At 41.3% G+C, this 15,574-nt stretch overlaps 1 protein-coding gene across 2 annotated transcripts in view; it reads left to right on the forward strand.

Moving 5' to 3' along the window:
- The first annotated feature begins 1,509 nt into the window (after positions 1-1,509).
- CLHC1 (clathrin heavy chain linker domain containing 1) overlaps positions 1,510-15,574 on the forward strand; it is a 48,621-nt gene continuing 34,556 nt past the window's right edge. The window contains exons 1-3 of one of the 2 annotated variants that reach the window (XM_056124025.1): positions 1,510-1,586; positions 9,431-9,673; positions 12,182-12,369. In XM_056124025.1, the coding sequence (XP_055980000.1) occupies positions 9,497-9,673; positions 12,182-12,369 (365 nt within the window). In that variant the 5' untranslated portion in view covers positions 1,510-1,586; positions 9,431-9,496. Of the gene's footprint in view, positions 1,587-9,430; positions 9,674-12,181; positions 12,370-15,574 lie in introns of those variants that run through there. The other variant, XM_056124019.1, reaches the window with a different exon arrangement.

The raw sequence follows: 15,574 nt of genomic DNA on the forward strand, positions 1-15,574 counted from the left end.
GGTAAAAAACTTGTGGGTCAACTTGAGGATGGAGGGATGTGTGTACTAGCTTTGCAACTATAAAATAATGACTTCAATTCTATTGTTAACATTAACATTACCTCAGCTTTTTTTTTCTTTTTTTTTTTTTTTTTGCTTTTTGGGTCACACCTGGCGATGCACAGGGATTAATTCCAGCTCATGCACTCAGGAATTACTCCTGGCGGTGCTCAGGGGACCATAGGGGATGCTGGGAATCGAACCTGGGTTGACTGTGTGCAAGGCAAACACCCTACCTGCTGTGCTATCTCTCCAGCTCCCATTACCTCAGTTTTAAAAACACAAAACTTTATCATCACATTTCTCTGTTCTCACACACAACTCTCCCCTTAGAAGATCTTTTGTGTTTCTTTTTTGTTTTTGTTGTTTTGTTTTGGGGCCACACCCTAAGGTGCTCAGGGATTACTCCTGACTCTGCTGAAGGATCACTTTAGGCAGGGCTAGTGGGATCACATGAGGAGAGAGAGATTGAACTAGAGGCGGCAGCATGCAAGGCAAATGCTTGCCCACTGTACTGTCTCTCTGCCCTAGGACTTGCTCTTCTTCTTGCTACTTCTAAGAACCTACTTGACTTTTCTCAGGTTTCTGAAAATTTACCTTGTGAGCAAGACAATTCCTTTTTCTGACAATAGCTTTTGTACAATAGCACCCTCCTACCTTCCTTTATTCTCTACCATCTGTAGTTGTCTGCTTTCCCATATAGTTATGCCCATATGGGCTATTTGCCTCTATTCGCATATAATCCCTGTGAGGTTAGGAACTTGTTTTTTTGTTTTTTTATATATACCTAGCAGTGCTTAGGGATCACTCCCCATGGTACTCAGGTGTCTAATATCTAGAATAATGCCACAGTAGAGTGCCTCCCTCCCAATATTTATTGACTAAATAAAGTGATAAATGCAAATGATAGTATTTTGGTTTTCGAGCTTGTGAAACTCATCATGAAAGGGAAGGGAGAATATAGACAAAGTCTATAATAAAATGTGACAGAAAGGAAAAGCAGCAATAGCACTTGAGCAAGGCAAGGAGCACTTGAGCAAGGCAAGAAGCACCTTACCTTCTGTATTATCTCTCCAAACCTACTTTTACTGAAAGCATTACCCTAGATCTTGTTTCTTTGGATGTTTTCTCTGATGTTTCTTTTCATTTCCAGACACTAGCGAGATACCACTCTGGAATTTTGTCACCCATTTTCCTCACACTACCTCTCTGCTTTCTGGCAATAGCTCATTTATTATATCCAGTAGGCTTGGCTGGGGACCCTTATAACTTTCTGTATCTCTAAATGTACATTATAAATTAAGTAATAGAAAGTAAACAATTGGTTTATTTAACTTGTGGCTTTTTTGCTAGATATCCCAGGGAAGTCATTTCAGCAGTCTTCTGTATTGAGAATACCGAAAACAAATGTCTCTATTTTTTTTGTTGTTGTTGTTTTGTTTTGGTTTTGTGCCTTGTGGTACTCAGAATTTACTCCTGGCTCTGCTCACAGTGATAATTCCTGGCAGGCTTGAAAAATCATATGGGATGCTGTGGATGGAACCTGGGTAGACCGCAGGCAAGACAAGCATTCTACCTGCTATACTATTGCTCCAGCCCCGACAGATGTCCTCTGATAGATAAGATTTATTGTCCAGTGAGTATTGATTAGTAAACTATCACTGTCACTGTCACTGTCCTCCCGTTGTTCATCGATTTGCTCGAGCGGGCCCAGTAACTTTGTGAGACTTGTTACTGTGTTTGGGCATATCGAATACGTCATGGGTAGCTTGCCAGGCTTTGCCGTGCGGGCGAGTTACTCTTGCTATCTTGCTGGGCTCTCTGAGAAGGGTAGAGGAATCGAACTCGGGTCAGCCATGTTGGCTGTGTGCAAGCCAAATGCCCTACCCGCTGTGCAAATTACTACTGTTAGGATATGATGCACTGGAATCCATATGAGTCAAAAAGGGTAAATGCAAATGATAGTATTTTGGTTTTCGAGCTTGTGAAACTCATCATGAAAGGGAAGGGAGAATATAGACAAAGTCTATAATAAAATGTGACAGAAAGGAAAAGCAGCAATAGCACTTGAGCAAGTTTTTAGCAGTAGCACAGCAGTAGGGCGTTTGCCAACATGGCTGACCCGAGTTCGATTCCTCCGCCCCTCTCGGAGAGCCCGGCAAGCTACCAAGAGTATCTCGCCCACACAGCAAAGCCTGTGACGTATTCGATATGCCAAACACAGTAACAAGTATCAGAATGGAGACGTTACTGGGCCCGCTCAAGTAAATCGATGAACAACAGGAGGACAGTGACAGTGACAGTTAATTTTTCCAGTTTTTTTTTGGGGGGGGCATTTTTTAAATTGAGATTGGTCACTTGTAGGCAAGAAGCACCTTACCTTCTGTGTTATCTCTCCAAACCTACTTTTACTGAATGAATGTGATTTACAACAGTTACCACATTATTGCAGGAATGTGACGTACTATCAATTCTACTGCCTCTTCAATGGCAACCTTCCACCTCTGCTCCAAGGTTCCTTCTTCCTCCCTGCCCCCTGTAATTTTTCAGGGTGTCTTTCCATTGGAGATTGTCTATTCCCTTGCTTTGTTTCTTTTTACACAATACATGATCAGGATTATCTGATACTTATCTTTATCCTTCTGACTCACCTCACTTCGCTGATACCCTCCAATAAATTGTAGTGAACTGCAAGATTTCGTCTTTTCTCATAATGCATATATGACACAATGTCATTATCCATTCATCTACTGTTGAGCACTTGGGTGATTTCCAATCTTGGCCACTGTGAATAATGCTGTGATGATTGTAGGTGTTCATGTATTCTTTTTTTTTTTCTTTTTTAATGTAGGAGTACTGCTATTTTTTCAGCCATTGATTAAGCTGATTGAGCTGGCATGAACTCCACATTACTTTTTTTTTAATTTTTTAAATTGGATATCCATGAGACAGACCATTACAAAGCTGTTCATAATTGGGTTTCAGCCATACAGTGATCCAGCACCCATCCCTCCACAAGTGCACAGTTCCCACAACCATGTCCCCATTTCCCCACCCCCCTGCCCCAAACCCCCACTTCCACCCCACACCCCCAGCCTCCCTCTATGGGAGGCACTTTTATTATTGCTCCCTCTCCTTTTTCTTTTATGCATTATGTTTTGCAATATAGGTGCTAAGAGGTCATGGTGTTTGTTTGGGGCATTCGGTATTTTTATCAGGATGGTAAGGCTGGAGTAACTTTTCAATTGGGTGGCAGCTTTGGGGTATGGATGCGATTGCTGAGGCTTCCCGAAGTACAGGGAAGTGGGGGGAGGTAGCCCATCCCAACCCCGAGAAAGCCTGGAGATTTCAATTACAAAACCCGCATACCAAAATTTTCAGCAGATTATATCTTGGTGAGATCCATCCTGAGGCAGTAGAGTCAGCCTGGGAATATGGCAGTGATTTTTGGATTGTGGAAGCAAGTGGCTGCTGGGGACTTTGCCCGGGCAGGCACATGCCAACCCGTCCCCCTCTGATTTACCCCAGTCTGTTCAGCCATGCATGGGTTCGAGCTTAACTGCAACTTTTGATCTCTTTCAAGATTTATTTATGGGTCTCTGAAGCAAGGCTGGTAGTAGAGCTTACAGGGTGACACTGGAGTCGGTTTGTGAGGATGACTGCAGTGCTTCATGTTATTGGGAAGTGGGGGAGGTAGCCCATCCAAACTTCAATAAATCCTGGAGATTTCAGTCACAAAACCCACATAACAGAATTTTCAACAGATTATATCTTGGTGAGGTCTGTCCTGAGATGATAGAGTTAGGCCAGAGGTATGGCAGTGATTTTGGATTGTGGAAGCAAGCAGCTGTCAGGGGCTTTTTATCAGTATTCCACCTTAACACACACACACGCTCAAATTTACCCCGGTCTGTTAAGCCATGCATGGGTCTGAGCTTATCAGTGCATGTATTCTTATGAAATAATGTTTTAGTGTTTTGGGTTCTGGTGTTTTAGTGTTCTTTTCTAGATACTTGGGGTGATTGCTGAGTAGATGGTTGCTGTCTTTTTAATTTTAAAAATTATTTCAAGTACTGTGGTTTACAATACTGTTGACGCTAAGGTTTCATATACGACACAGTACCCTCACTGTACCATCCCCAGAGTGTCCACTCCCCTCTAGTATCTTCCCAGTGTCTCCTCCGAACCCCCTCCCCTGATCTCTCCTGTGGTGAGCTTCCTACAGAAGACCAATTCCCAGTTTCTTTTGCCTTTGAGTACTTTTTATACCCCTACTATGTTTCTTTATATTCCATACATGAGAGAGATAATTCAGTGTCCCTTTCTTTTCTCTTATTTTTTTTTATTTTTTATTTATTTATTTATTTTATTTATTTTGCTATTTGGGTCACTCCTGGTGATGCACAGGAGTTACTCCCTGGCTCTACACTCAGGAATTACTCCTGGCGGTGCTTGGAGAACCATATAGGATGCTGGGAATTGAACCAGGTTGGCCACATGCAAGGCAAACACCCCTACCCACTGTGCTATCGCTCCAGCCCGTCTCCTATTTGAGAATTCCTCCCACCAGTTTCCATAAAGGCTGAAGCAGACAATGTTCCCATCAACACTGAGAGCCCTTTCCACCACATCTCCCACCAATGGTCATTTCAGCTGTTTGTTATACACCATTCTCACTAGAGAGACAGTTCGTGGAAATTGACCAAGTTTAAATGAATCCAAAGCTATATGATTTCGAGTAAGTGTGTGTGTTAAGGTGGAATACTGATGCAGGATTGGGGGGATATTTATAATAGACCCTATGACTTTGCCTAAAAGGCTGGTCAGAGAGAAAATAGTCAGTGACTTCTACTGGACATTCATAGGAATATGAATAAAGTGGCTTGGATTTTTTTTTCTTTTTTGGGTCACACCCAGCAATGCTCAGGGATTACTCCTGGCTTTACACTCAGGAATCACTACTGGCGGTGCTCGGGCTGGAGGGACCAGATGGGATGCCGGAGATTGAACCTCAATCAATCAGCCGTGTGCAAGGCAAATGCCCTACCCGCTATACTATCAGTCCGGCCCCGTAGCTTGGATTTTTGTCCAGAGAAGTGGTACAGGGCTTAAAGTGCTTGCCTTAAATGTGGCAATCCCAGGCACCACATATGCTTGTTGTTCCTTGCGCACTGCCAGGAGTGGAGTGATCCTTGAGCGCAGAGCCGGGAGTAAGCTCTGAACACAGCTGGGTGTGTTTCCACCCCCCCCACCCCCAAAGAAGTTGCTTGTATTTTATTTTAATGAACTGGTATTATGATATGAGAACTCATTTTATAATATGTTGACTTTTTATCTTTTAGTAAACTACATTATTGATATTCTGTCTCCTTAGTTGATTATGAACCAAGCAGCCAGGGGCTTGATCTTATTTATTGCTGAATCTCTAGCTATAAATCTCTTGCTGAATCTCAAGGCTTGGCATTTAAATACTATGCATTAAATAATAAGAGAATGAATAAATAAAGAAATGGATTTTTTGAGCCTGGGAATGTAACTTAGTGGCAAAGTGTATACTCAGCATATGTAAAATTCTGGTTTTGATCCCTGGCACCACAAAACAAGAGAATTGGTTTCTTCTCTGGGAAGACTCTTGATCCTTTTAGGTATTGTTATCTTGTTGGAGCTATTTTAGGTTTTTTTAAAAAACTGATTTTTCATGGGGCCGGGAAGTTAGCCCCAGTGCAGAAGGAGCCCAGATCTATCCCTTCACTGCATGCCCCCTGGCATCAGCAGGTATAGCCCTTGAGACCCCCAAGCACTGCCAAGGGTGGCCCTACTGGACATTACAAGGCCAAGCAGTACTGCAACCCTGGGCTGCCTTCAAACTTAGCACTGAACCATCGGCTTGGTGGATCTTGTTGTCTGGTACTACAAGGAAAGTATCAGGACTGGCTCCACAGCTCCCTGAGTACTGCTTGGGATGCAAGTAAAGAAATAATTGGGCGGGAGAGAGCACTTTGGGTAGGGTGTTTGCCTTGCACACAGCCAACCCATGTTCGATCCCCAGCCTCCCATATGGTCCCCTGAGCACTTCCAGGAGTAATTTCTGAGTGCAGAGCCAGGAATAATCCCTGACCATTGCCAGATGTGACCCAAAAAGCCAATAAAATAAAATAAAACAAATATTAAAAAAATAAGAATTTGGCTTTCCAAGGGCCAGAAGGACTGGTCCACAGTTGGAAGCATTTAATACTGCAGTTGGTGGGGGGAGGGCAGTTAGAATAGAAAAGGGACCACTATGACAATGATAATTGGAAATGATCACTCTGCATAAGAACTGAGTTCTGAAAAACATGATAACCTTTCAGTACCTGGATTGGAAACCATAATACATGAAGGGGGGAGAGTGAAAGGAGGGAGGGTGTGAGAGAGAGAGAGAGAGACATAGACAGATAGACAGACAGACAGACAGAGAAACAGAGAAATAATGAGAAGACTGGGGTTCTTCAATCCCTACAGAGGCAGACTGGGTTTTGGGGAGTGGTGGGAGGAAAACCGGGGACATTGTTGGTGGAAAATGTACACTGGTGAAGGGACGGATGTTGGAACATTGTATGACTAAACATAATCATGAACAATTTTATAACTGTATTTCGTGGTTATTATATGAAAGAAAAAAAAGGAAGAATTGGTTTTTCATTAGCTTTTTTAAACATTTACTTGTTTTATTGAATCATCATGAGATACAGTTAAAAAGTTGTTCATTATTGAGTTTGTCATACAATGTTCTAACAACCATCCCTTCACAAGTGTGTATTTCCCACCACCAATGTCTCCAGTTTCTCTCCTATCCCATCCCCTATATTCCTAGCCTGCGTCTATGGCAGATATTTCTCTCTCTCTCTTTCTCTCTCTCTCTCTCTCTCTCTCTCTCTCTCACTCTCTCTTTTCTCTCTTTCCCACTCTCTTTTTCTCTCTTTCCCCATCCCCTATTTTCTTTTAGACACTGTGGTTTGCAGCACTGTTACTGAAAGGGTAACAAATATTTTACTTTCTTTCAGTACCCAGCTGTTGTTCACTGTCATTGTCCTACTGCACTCCCCCCTCCCACTTATGATAAGCTTCTTACCAGGGACCAGTCCTTCTGGCCCTTGTTTCTGTTGTAACAACTGTAGCACTGTCCTCCCCGTTGTTCATTGATTTGCTCGAGCTAGCACGAGTAACGTCTCACAACAGATTGTGAGATTTGTTGTTACTCTTTCTGGAATATCAAATACTCCATGGGTAGCTTGCCAGGCTCTGCTGTGCAGGTGGGATACTCTCAGTACTTGCCGGGCTCTCCAAGAGGGATGGAGGAATCGAACCCCGGTTGGCCGCGTGCAAGGCTAACGTCCTACCCGCTGTGCTATCGCTCCAGCCCATTGTAACAATAGGATTTTAATTGTTGATTGTCTCAAATGTTTTGAGGAAATCTGTCATATATCAATTAGAGATATACTTCTAGTGAATTAGTATTATAATTATTATAGGGAACTCAAATTCTTCAGGTGTTTAAATATTATATATCACTTATGGCTCCCTATCAAATTTTTATATTATGATACTGTTATGATTTTCATAGATCCCTTGACCAGTTCTGTGGTACCCCCCTTCCTCACTTACCAAATATACTATCTATTTAAGTTTGAGATGACACAGATCTTTGGATGCTCTTAAAAGAGTACAGAATATTGAGTCACGTTGCACAGCCTCAGAGCGTCTGTTATGGGAAAAGTAATCTTGGGATTTCTGGATTTTTTTCTCAGTAAGCATATTGCCTTCATGCCACTAAGAAAGCATAAATGCTTTCTGCCAAGTCCTCCAGTTTGCATTAGCTTCTTAAGCATAAATAAAAGTTCTTAAAATTTTGAAATTGTTTTAGTGTTCGTAGGGCTTATAGTATGCATTTAAAATCACACATTATTGCAGATTTCATTTAATTATATTTCCCAAACATGATAGGCTGATTTAGAAACTCATCACAGCATTAGTTATAAAAGTGAAAATGTCCAATAGATGGAATGATAAATAAGTTATGGTATATCATATCATGAAATACTTTTGTAAGCATTAGAAGTCAAGCTTTTGAAAATCATATAACAACATGGGAAAGTATTCAGTGAAAAATACTAGGATATATAACTGAATATTGAACGTCATCTAAATTTTATAAAAATCATCAGAGAATAAAGTAATAGTCACTTTCTTTGGGTATTAGGAATCTAAGTGGGTTTTTAAATTAATTTTTTGTTTTGTATTTTATACATTTATGCTCTGAATATGTACTTTGTAGGTAGCAGAGGGTGGCAGGACTCGGGGAGTTAAAGTGTTTTGCCTTGTCAGACATTTAAAAATAAGTCATGTAATCTGTTTGATATTAATATAAATAGGTCTTAGCATCCAACATAGATCCTCCCCTGTAGATATTTGATTCTTTTTTAAAAGAATAGTGGACTGAGGCTGCGTTAAAATTGTACTTACAGGGTACTTTCTGTTATCTTTCCAGCATTGATAAATAGAAGTCCTGTCCTCTTATCAGATAGTATGTTCACCTTAGAGATGTGTATTACAGTATTTGGTCAGGAGTTATTTATAACTGTTTGTTTGTGTTATATGTCTGTAATGACCAGGATGGCACACTGGCAGAGAAATATTTCACCCTGTTTGTATCAGCGTGAGACTTCTAACCCAGTTTTCCCAAAATCAAGCAGCATAATGCTTCAGTCTTCTGCTAGAAACTTATGCTTAGGTCTGGGGAGAGAACTCAAAGGACTGAGTGTGAACATGCTTTGCATGCAGGAGGCCTGGCTTGGATCCAGCAAACATTATCTCCAAAATATTGCTAGGCGCAACCCTGAGTGCTGAGGGCAGGTGTAGCCCTGAGCATCACCAAGAGAAGCTCCCATTGTTCATCGATTTGTTCGAGCGGGCACCAGTAATGACTCCATTGTGAGACTTGTTACTGTTTCTGCCAGATTGAATACGTCAGAGGGAGCTTGCCAGGCTCTGCCATGCAGACGGGATACTCTTGGTAGCTTGACGGGCTCTCCAAGAGGGGCGGAGAAATCAAACCCGAGTCGGCTGCATGCAAGGCAGATGTCCTACCCACTGTGCGATCGCAAAAAAAAAAAAAAAAGTAAAAGGCCACCACCACCTACCCCACCAGAGAAGAAGAAAAGATATCTAGTTATACATGAAAAGAATTGTTGATAGTTAGAGTCTTTTATTGACTGATATTTAGTATTCCTATTCTAGATGAATAGCATAGAAGAGTAGAATAGCATATTCTTTTGATTGACGGTTTGAAGTACTTTCTAATGCTTTAGATTAATTGGTAGTTCCACCCCCCTCCCTTTTTTTTTTCTTTCAGGATATTTGGCTTTGTTGCAAAATCAAGTCAAAACAAACTTTCTGGTAAAAAGTGTGCAGATTTGACATGGCAGTTCAAGGAATAAATAAGCATGCTGTACTCCCTCCCATCGTGAGTAGAAGTGACAAGGAATTTCTGGAAAGCATACAAAGATACATACTTACAGAAACTGAAAGAGTGGGATGTACTGAGGAAGGACCTGCTGATGAATATTACATCATATACTGTAATGTTTTTGATAAGGTATCATAATGCTCTTTAGGCAATAGTTGCCATGTTGGTTCAAGTATTTCCTTCTTTGTAACTAATATTTCAGTCTTAGTAACACTACTGCTTGTCTGGCCATGTTTTATTTGTCTACGGGTAAGCTTATCTAATTTATCTTAACAGGACTAGATGGGACTTATGGGAGTTCTATGTTTCTATTGCTAGATTGAGTATTTTGGTTGTTTCTATATAGGAGCAGGCTATGGGGTATGTTTTAGAATTGGCATACCAGCTTTGATTTCTTGGGGGAGCCACACACAACAGTACTCAGGGTTTACTCCTGGCTCTGTGTCAGGAATCACTGTGATGGGGCTTGGGAGACCAAATGGGGTACCAGGGATTAGACCAGGTCAGTTGCATACAAGGCAAGCACCTAATCCACTATACCACCTCTCCAGCCCCTACATTAGCTTCATTTTTCATGTTGTTATAATCAGTGATGTGGGTCTCGGAGTTCTAGTCATTGGAAATGTACAAGGTGAAAGTTCAAAGTTGGGATTTTGAAGGACCAGAGAAATAGTATAGAAATTTCCTGAATGCCATCAACTCACTTTCCATTTCCAGCTCTCCATGTACACCAATCATGCATGGCTAGGACTGATCTCTGAATAATGAAATGGAAGTAGCACCTGAGCACCACTAGGTGTCACCCCCAAATGAATTAACTAACATAAAGGAAAATAGTGTTATGAATCGGTTTTATAGATGCCACAAATAATGCTCATGTTCTGCTAGGGATTCTTCCTCCCTCCCTCCCTCCCTCCCTCCCTCCCTCCCTCTCCCTTCCTTCCTTTTTTCCTTCCTTCCTGTGGTACCCAGAGAAAGAGATGTCTTTCATAATTAACTCGATGTCTCAACATTTTGAGGCATTTGCCCTACCACTGAGCTACATCCCTTGCCTCAAAAGTTTTCTAGAATAAAGAATTTTCTGCTTTTTGTCAATATAGTTGAAACACAGCTGTTTGGGAGGGAGTGTTGGTAAATTTAATTCTTAGAAAAGTCTTGACATTAAGTTTAAAAAATGTCATCTATACATCTTTTCTTCCTACACCTATGATTTCTATCCATATATTTGTAAATGATAAATGTATACCTTTTTTGGTTTTTGTTTGGGAGTCACATCTGGTAGTTCTCAGGGACAAATTCCCAAAGGAGCTCATTGCTGGATGGGGGAGAGGGGGCGAGGGTGGGAGGGAGCATGGCTCCCTGTGAGTTTGGGGAACTGTGCTGTGTGCTAGGGATCAGACTGGAGCTTCTCAGCCATGAGCTATTTCTCCAGTCCAAGAGTCATTCTTTTTTTTTTCTTTTTGGGTCACACCCGGCAATGCACAGGGGTCACTCCTGGCTCTGCACTCAGGAATTATCCCTGGCGGTGCTCAGGGGACCATATGGGATGCAGGGAATCTAACCTGGGTCAGCCACATGCAAGGCAAATGCCCTACCCGCTGTGCTATCACTCCCCAAGAGTCATTCTTTAGCACTGAGGGAAAACCATTTAATACTTAAACTTTCTTCCTGATTTTTCGCTTGCAGATAACTCTTCCTTAACAGTTAATGTTACTCCAGCACATTTGATTATTTTTAAACCATTAAAGGAGTGCCTTCCTTTGGGGAAGATTAGCTGTGTACAAGAAAAAAGTTATAAAGAATGAATTTATGTAGAAGGAGGTGAAATATGGACAACTTTTTATATTTCCTGTAACATTTACTAGCAGTAGTTGAGGGCTCATGCAAGTCCAGGGCCTTAACCTCTGTACTCTCTGGCCCTCTCTCTTGGCTTTTGTCTTAAAAATGTTTCTTATTTATTTGTGCATGGGTAGCACACATACAAAATTAAGTAAAAAAGAAAGGGAGGGGAGGAGGAAAAAAGAAAACATTGGGAAGAAAAGAATGCATCCCAGACCTGTTCATCCCAGATTGCTTGCCCTTCTCTTCAGGCAACCACTGTTTCTATTTTCTTTCATTATCCTTCCAGAGATACTCTGTATTTAAACAACAGAGGAAACAGGAATATATAATGATTGAGGACTTTTCTAGAAGTAGGAATAGAAATGCAGTTTGAAAATTGAGAGCATTGATCAGCTGAAGGAACAAATAGGTTCAAAAACAGGCTGAAGGAGGTCTAAGATGTTAAGGATCGAATGAAGTCAGAGACTAGATTTGGAGATATCAAGGGATGGTATGTGACTATTAAAAGATTCATAATTGGGATATTTATAACTGGTTTTAAGTGACATCATAAAATGTTTATTCCAATTATTATTTTTTCCAAGTATCTAAGTATCATTTTAAAGCTTACAGTACTGTTGATGATTCACAAGGAGCATATAATCACTAAAGATTATCTTTAATTCTCCTTCTAAAGTTTTAGGCTTATAATTGTTAAACATGTTTCATTTAAAATTAATTTATAATATCATTTTCAGGATTTTCTTATTCCTCTTGAAAAAAATTAGTACAATAGGCAGAAAAATTGTATTTCAGGTAATAGATTATGTCACTACATACAAATCCATTCTTACTTTAATCAAAAAAGAATATGATGCATTTATTGAAAAAATGAAGAAAGATCAAAGAACTACATTTTCTCTTCATGGAAAACTTAAAGTTTGGGCAGCAGAACCCACAACATATGCATATCATAGGAAAAGAATAATTCAACTCCAAGAAAAGTAAGTATATTAATAAGTATTCCAAAAGATAATAATTGTTACTTGGTTATTTTCACTAGCCTGGGTAACTATAATCACTGGATCTTCTCAAATTTAAAATTTTAATTTAGTTTTTCATTTTTTGTGGGTTTTTTGCCACACGCATTGGTACTTGTGCACTGCTCCTGGCTCTGTGCTTAGGGGTTGCTCCCAGTGGTAGTTAGAGAATCATGTGGTGTCAGGGATCAAACTGGGGTTAGTTGGATGCAAGGCAAGCCCCTTAATTTCTGAACTTTCTCTTGGTCCCTCAGTATAATTTGTTAATTGTTTGATTGGCTTTTTGGGTCACACTTGGCGATGCTCAAGGGTTACTCCTGGCCCTGCACTCAGGAATTACTCCTGGCAGTGCTCAGGGGCCATATGGGTTGCTGAACTCAGGTCAGGCACATGCAAGGCAAATGTCCTTCCCACTGTACTATCGCTCTGGCTCTCAATTTTATTTGAAAGTCATGTTTTTATGTTATCCCCTACCAATTTGAAATTATGATAGTTTTACTTGTTTCATGTTACTTAATTATATTTGAGAATTTTGTAGTACTTTGAAGGATAATTGGATGCACCTTATAGTATTAAAATAAAGGGTGTAAATAATTGCTTCAGATAATTTCTTGCATGCATGATTTGACAGTATAATGTCATAATTATCTGACTTAGAGCACTTAATCCTCTATGATGCACAAAGGTAAATAATTTATGGGGTGAAGAAAAAATGCTCACTTGTCCAGCAGTCTCACATTTTCTGTATTCCCTCTCTTAAGTGATGGTTAAATTAGTTGTATAGAAATTTCAGATCAGGGATGGAAGAGATAGTGCAGCGGGTAGGGTGCCCAACCCAGGCACATCCCAGGCACTTCATCTGAGCCCACTGTAAAGGGTTTCTGATTGCAGAGCCAGGTTTAGCTCCAAAATAATAAGAACAAAAAGAAATTTCAGATCAATTTGGAAAATTATGCAGATGTTTAACCTCCATTTCTGATAAGACAGCTAGATTTTAAGAAAGCTATATTTTACTTGGGGGGGGGAGGAGAGCTTGGATCACTCCACAGGTGCTCAAGGATCACGCCTGGTGCTGCTTGGAGGACTTTATGTGGGCTGGGGATTGAACCTAGGTCTCTTTTATGTTGTAGCGTATATTAAAACTTCATTCCTTTTTATGACTGAATATCTCAGTTTATGTTTATGCATATTTTACGTATTTGATTACTGGTATCTGTGAATCACTTGATCACTTGACTTCCTGTTAATCGTCGATTTGCTCGAGCGGGTGCCAGTAATGTCTCCATTTGTCCTTGTCACGTGCTATTGTAGCCCAATGGCGTCTGTTCGTTCTAGGAACACGAAGAGCCTCAAATCGATCGTTCATAATCTTGACAAAGAAGTCTGACTATCTGGTAGGTGGGCGGCCACGTGGTCTTTTGACGTCCGTGGAATCCAGTCGGTAACGGCTCTAGTCCCTCTAGTCCAGCGGTCATCTCTAAATCTCATTACATGTCGAGCCCATCTGATTTTTGACTCCTTGGCAAACAAGACAGCGTCCCTGATTCTTGATCGTCGACAGAGGTCGGAACTCCGGATTTTTTCTCTCATTTGAGTGAAACGTGATATTCCAAGCATAGCTCTTTCTATTCTTCTTTGGGAGACCTGAATAGCGTTCTCATCCTGTTTGTGTATGGCGCAGGTCTCTGAGGCGTATTTAATGCAGGAAGAACAGTGGAATCAAAGAGATGTGCCCGGAGCCAGAGTTTCTCCGTGCTTTTAGCTATTTCTTCGACGCTCTTGAAGGTGTTCCAAGCCACTCTCTTCCTCCTGTACACCTCAGTTGCCAGGTCATTCATCATGTTGACTTCTCGACCTAGGTACACATAACTGTTGCATTCGGAGATATTGTTCTGTTGAGAGCAAATGGAGCATCAGGAACAAGGCTGTTTTTCATAAACATTGTCTTCGTAAGATTCAGCTATAGTCTGACCTTTCCACACTCACGGTCAAAGTTGGCCAGCATTTGTGCCGCTAGGCTAATGTTTGGTGTTATTAGAACAATGTCATCCGCAAAGCGGAGGTGGTATAGTTGCCGACCATCTATCTTCAGTCCCATTCCTTCCCATTCCAGTCGTCGCATGATGTTCTCAAGGGTGGCACTGAAGAGTTTCGATGAAATGGTATCACCCTGCCTAACCCCTCTCTTGACATCGATGATTACTTCTTTGTAGAATGGTGAGATCCTGGTAGTGATTCCGTAATACAACTCACGGAGGATCCTGATGTATTGAGTTTGAATGCCCTGATTGGCTAGGGCTTCAATGACCGCTTCCGTCTCAACAGAATCAAAGGCCTTCTTTAAATCAATGAACATTAGACAGAGTGGCATCTTGAACTCCCAAGAAACCTCAATGATCATGTGGATATGGTCGATGGTGCTGAATCCTTTGTGGAAACCGGCTTGCTCGCATGGTTGTCCTTCATCTAGTGTTCTGCCAATCCTATTCAGGATGACTTGAGTGAACAGCTTGTAGATGACAGACAATAGACAGATTGGGCGATAGTTGCCAATGTTGTGGATGTCTCCCTTCTTGTACAGTAGTACAGTCCTGCTGGTTTTCCATTGGGACGAAACCTTGCATTCAGACAGATATCGTGTGATATGCAGAGCCAGCTATTGATGAGTATTGACGGCAGATTCTTCAGGTGTTCAGGTCTGACCTTGTCTGGCTCGGATGCTGTTCTTTCCTTTACAGATGAAATGGCGTGTCGGATTTCGAAAGAGAAAACATTGGGAACGACATATCCATCCTGTGGAATTTCGTATGTGGGCAAGTGGACATGGCTATCAAAGAGATCTGAATAGAAGTCCTGGATAATCTTCTCCATTGCCCTTCTGGAAGATGTGATAGATCCATCAGGACGTCGGAGGGCAGTCATCTTGGTCTTGTAGTTGGCGAAGGACAGGCAGGTGTTACGAATACTTTTCCCGGCTTCTGCCGCATATACCAGCACTTCTGCTCATCTCTCTTTGAGGTCTTCCTTGATCGCATCTCTGCACTGCTTTGCGAGCTCGGATGTTCGGCTGCGGTTGCCTGAGGCATGCGCCAAACCACGTTGGTGAATAAGCTCAAGAGTTTTCAAAGACAGGAGTTTCTTTGTGGCTATCTCTCTTGGCATTCCTTGC

Source organism: Sorex fumeus, unplaced genomic scaffold (assembly GCF_029834395.1).
Source record: "Sorex fumeus unplaced genomic scaffold, SorFum_2.1 ptg000006l, whole genome shotgun sequence".
In the NCBI taxonomy this organism is placed as follows: domain Eukaryota; kingdom Metazoa; phylum Chordata; class Mammalia; order Eulipotyphla; family Soricidae; genus Sorex; species Sorex fumeus.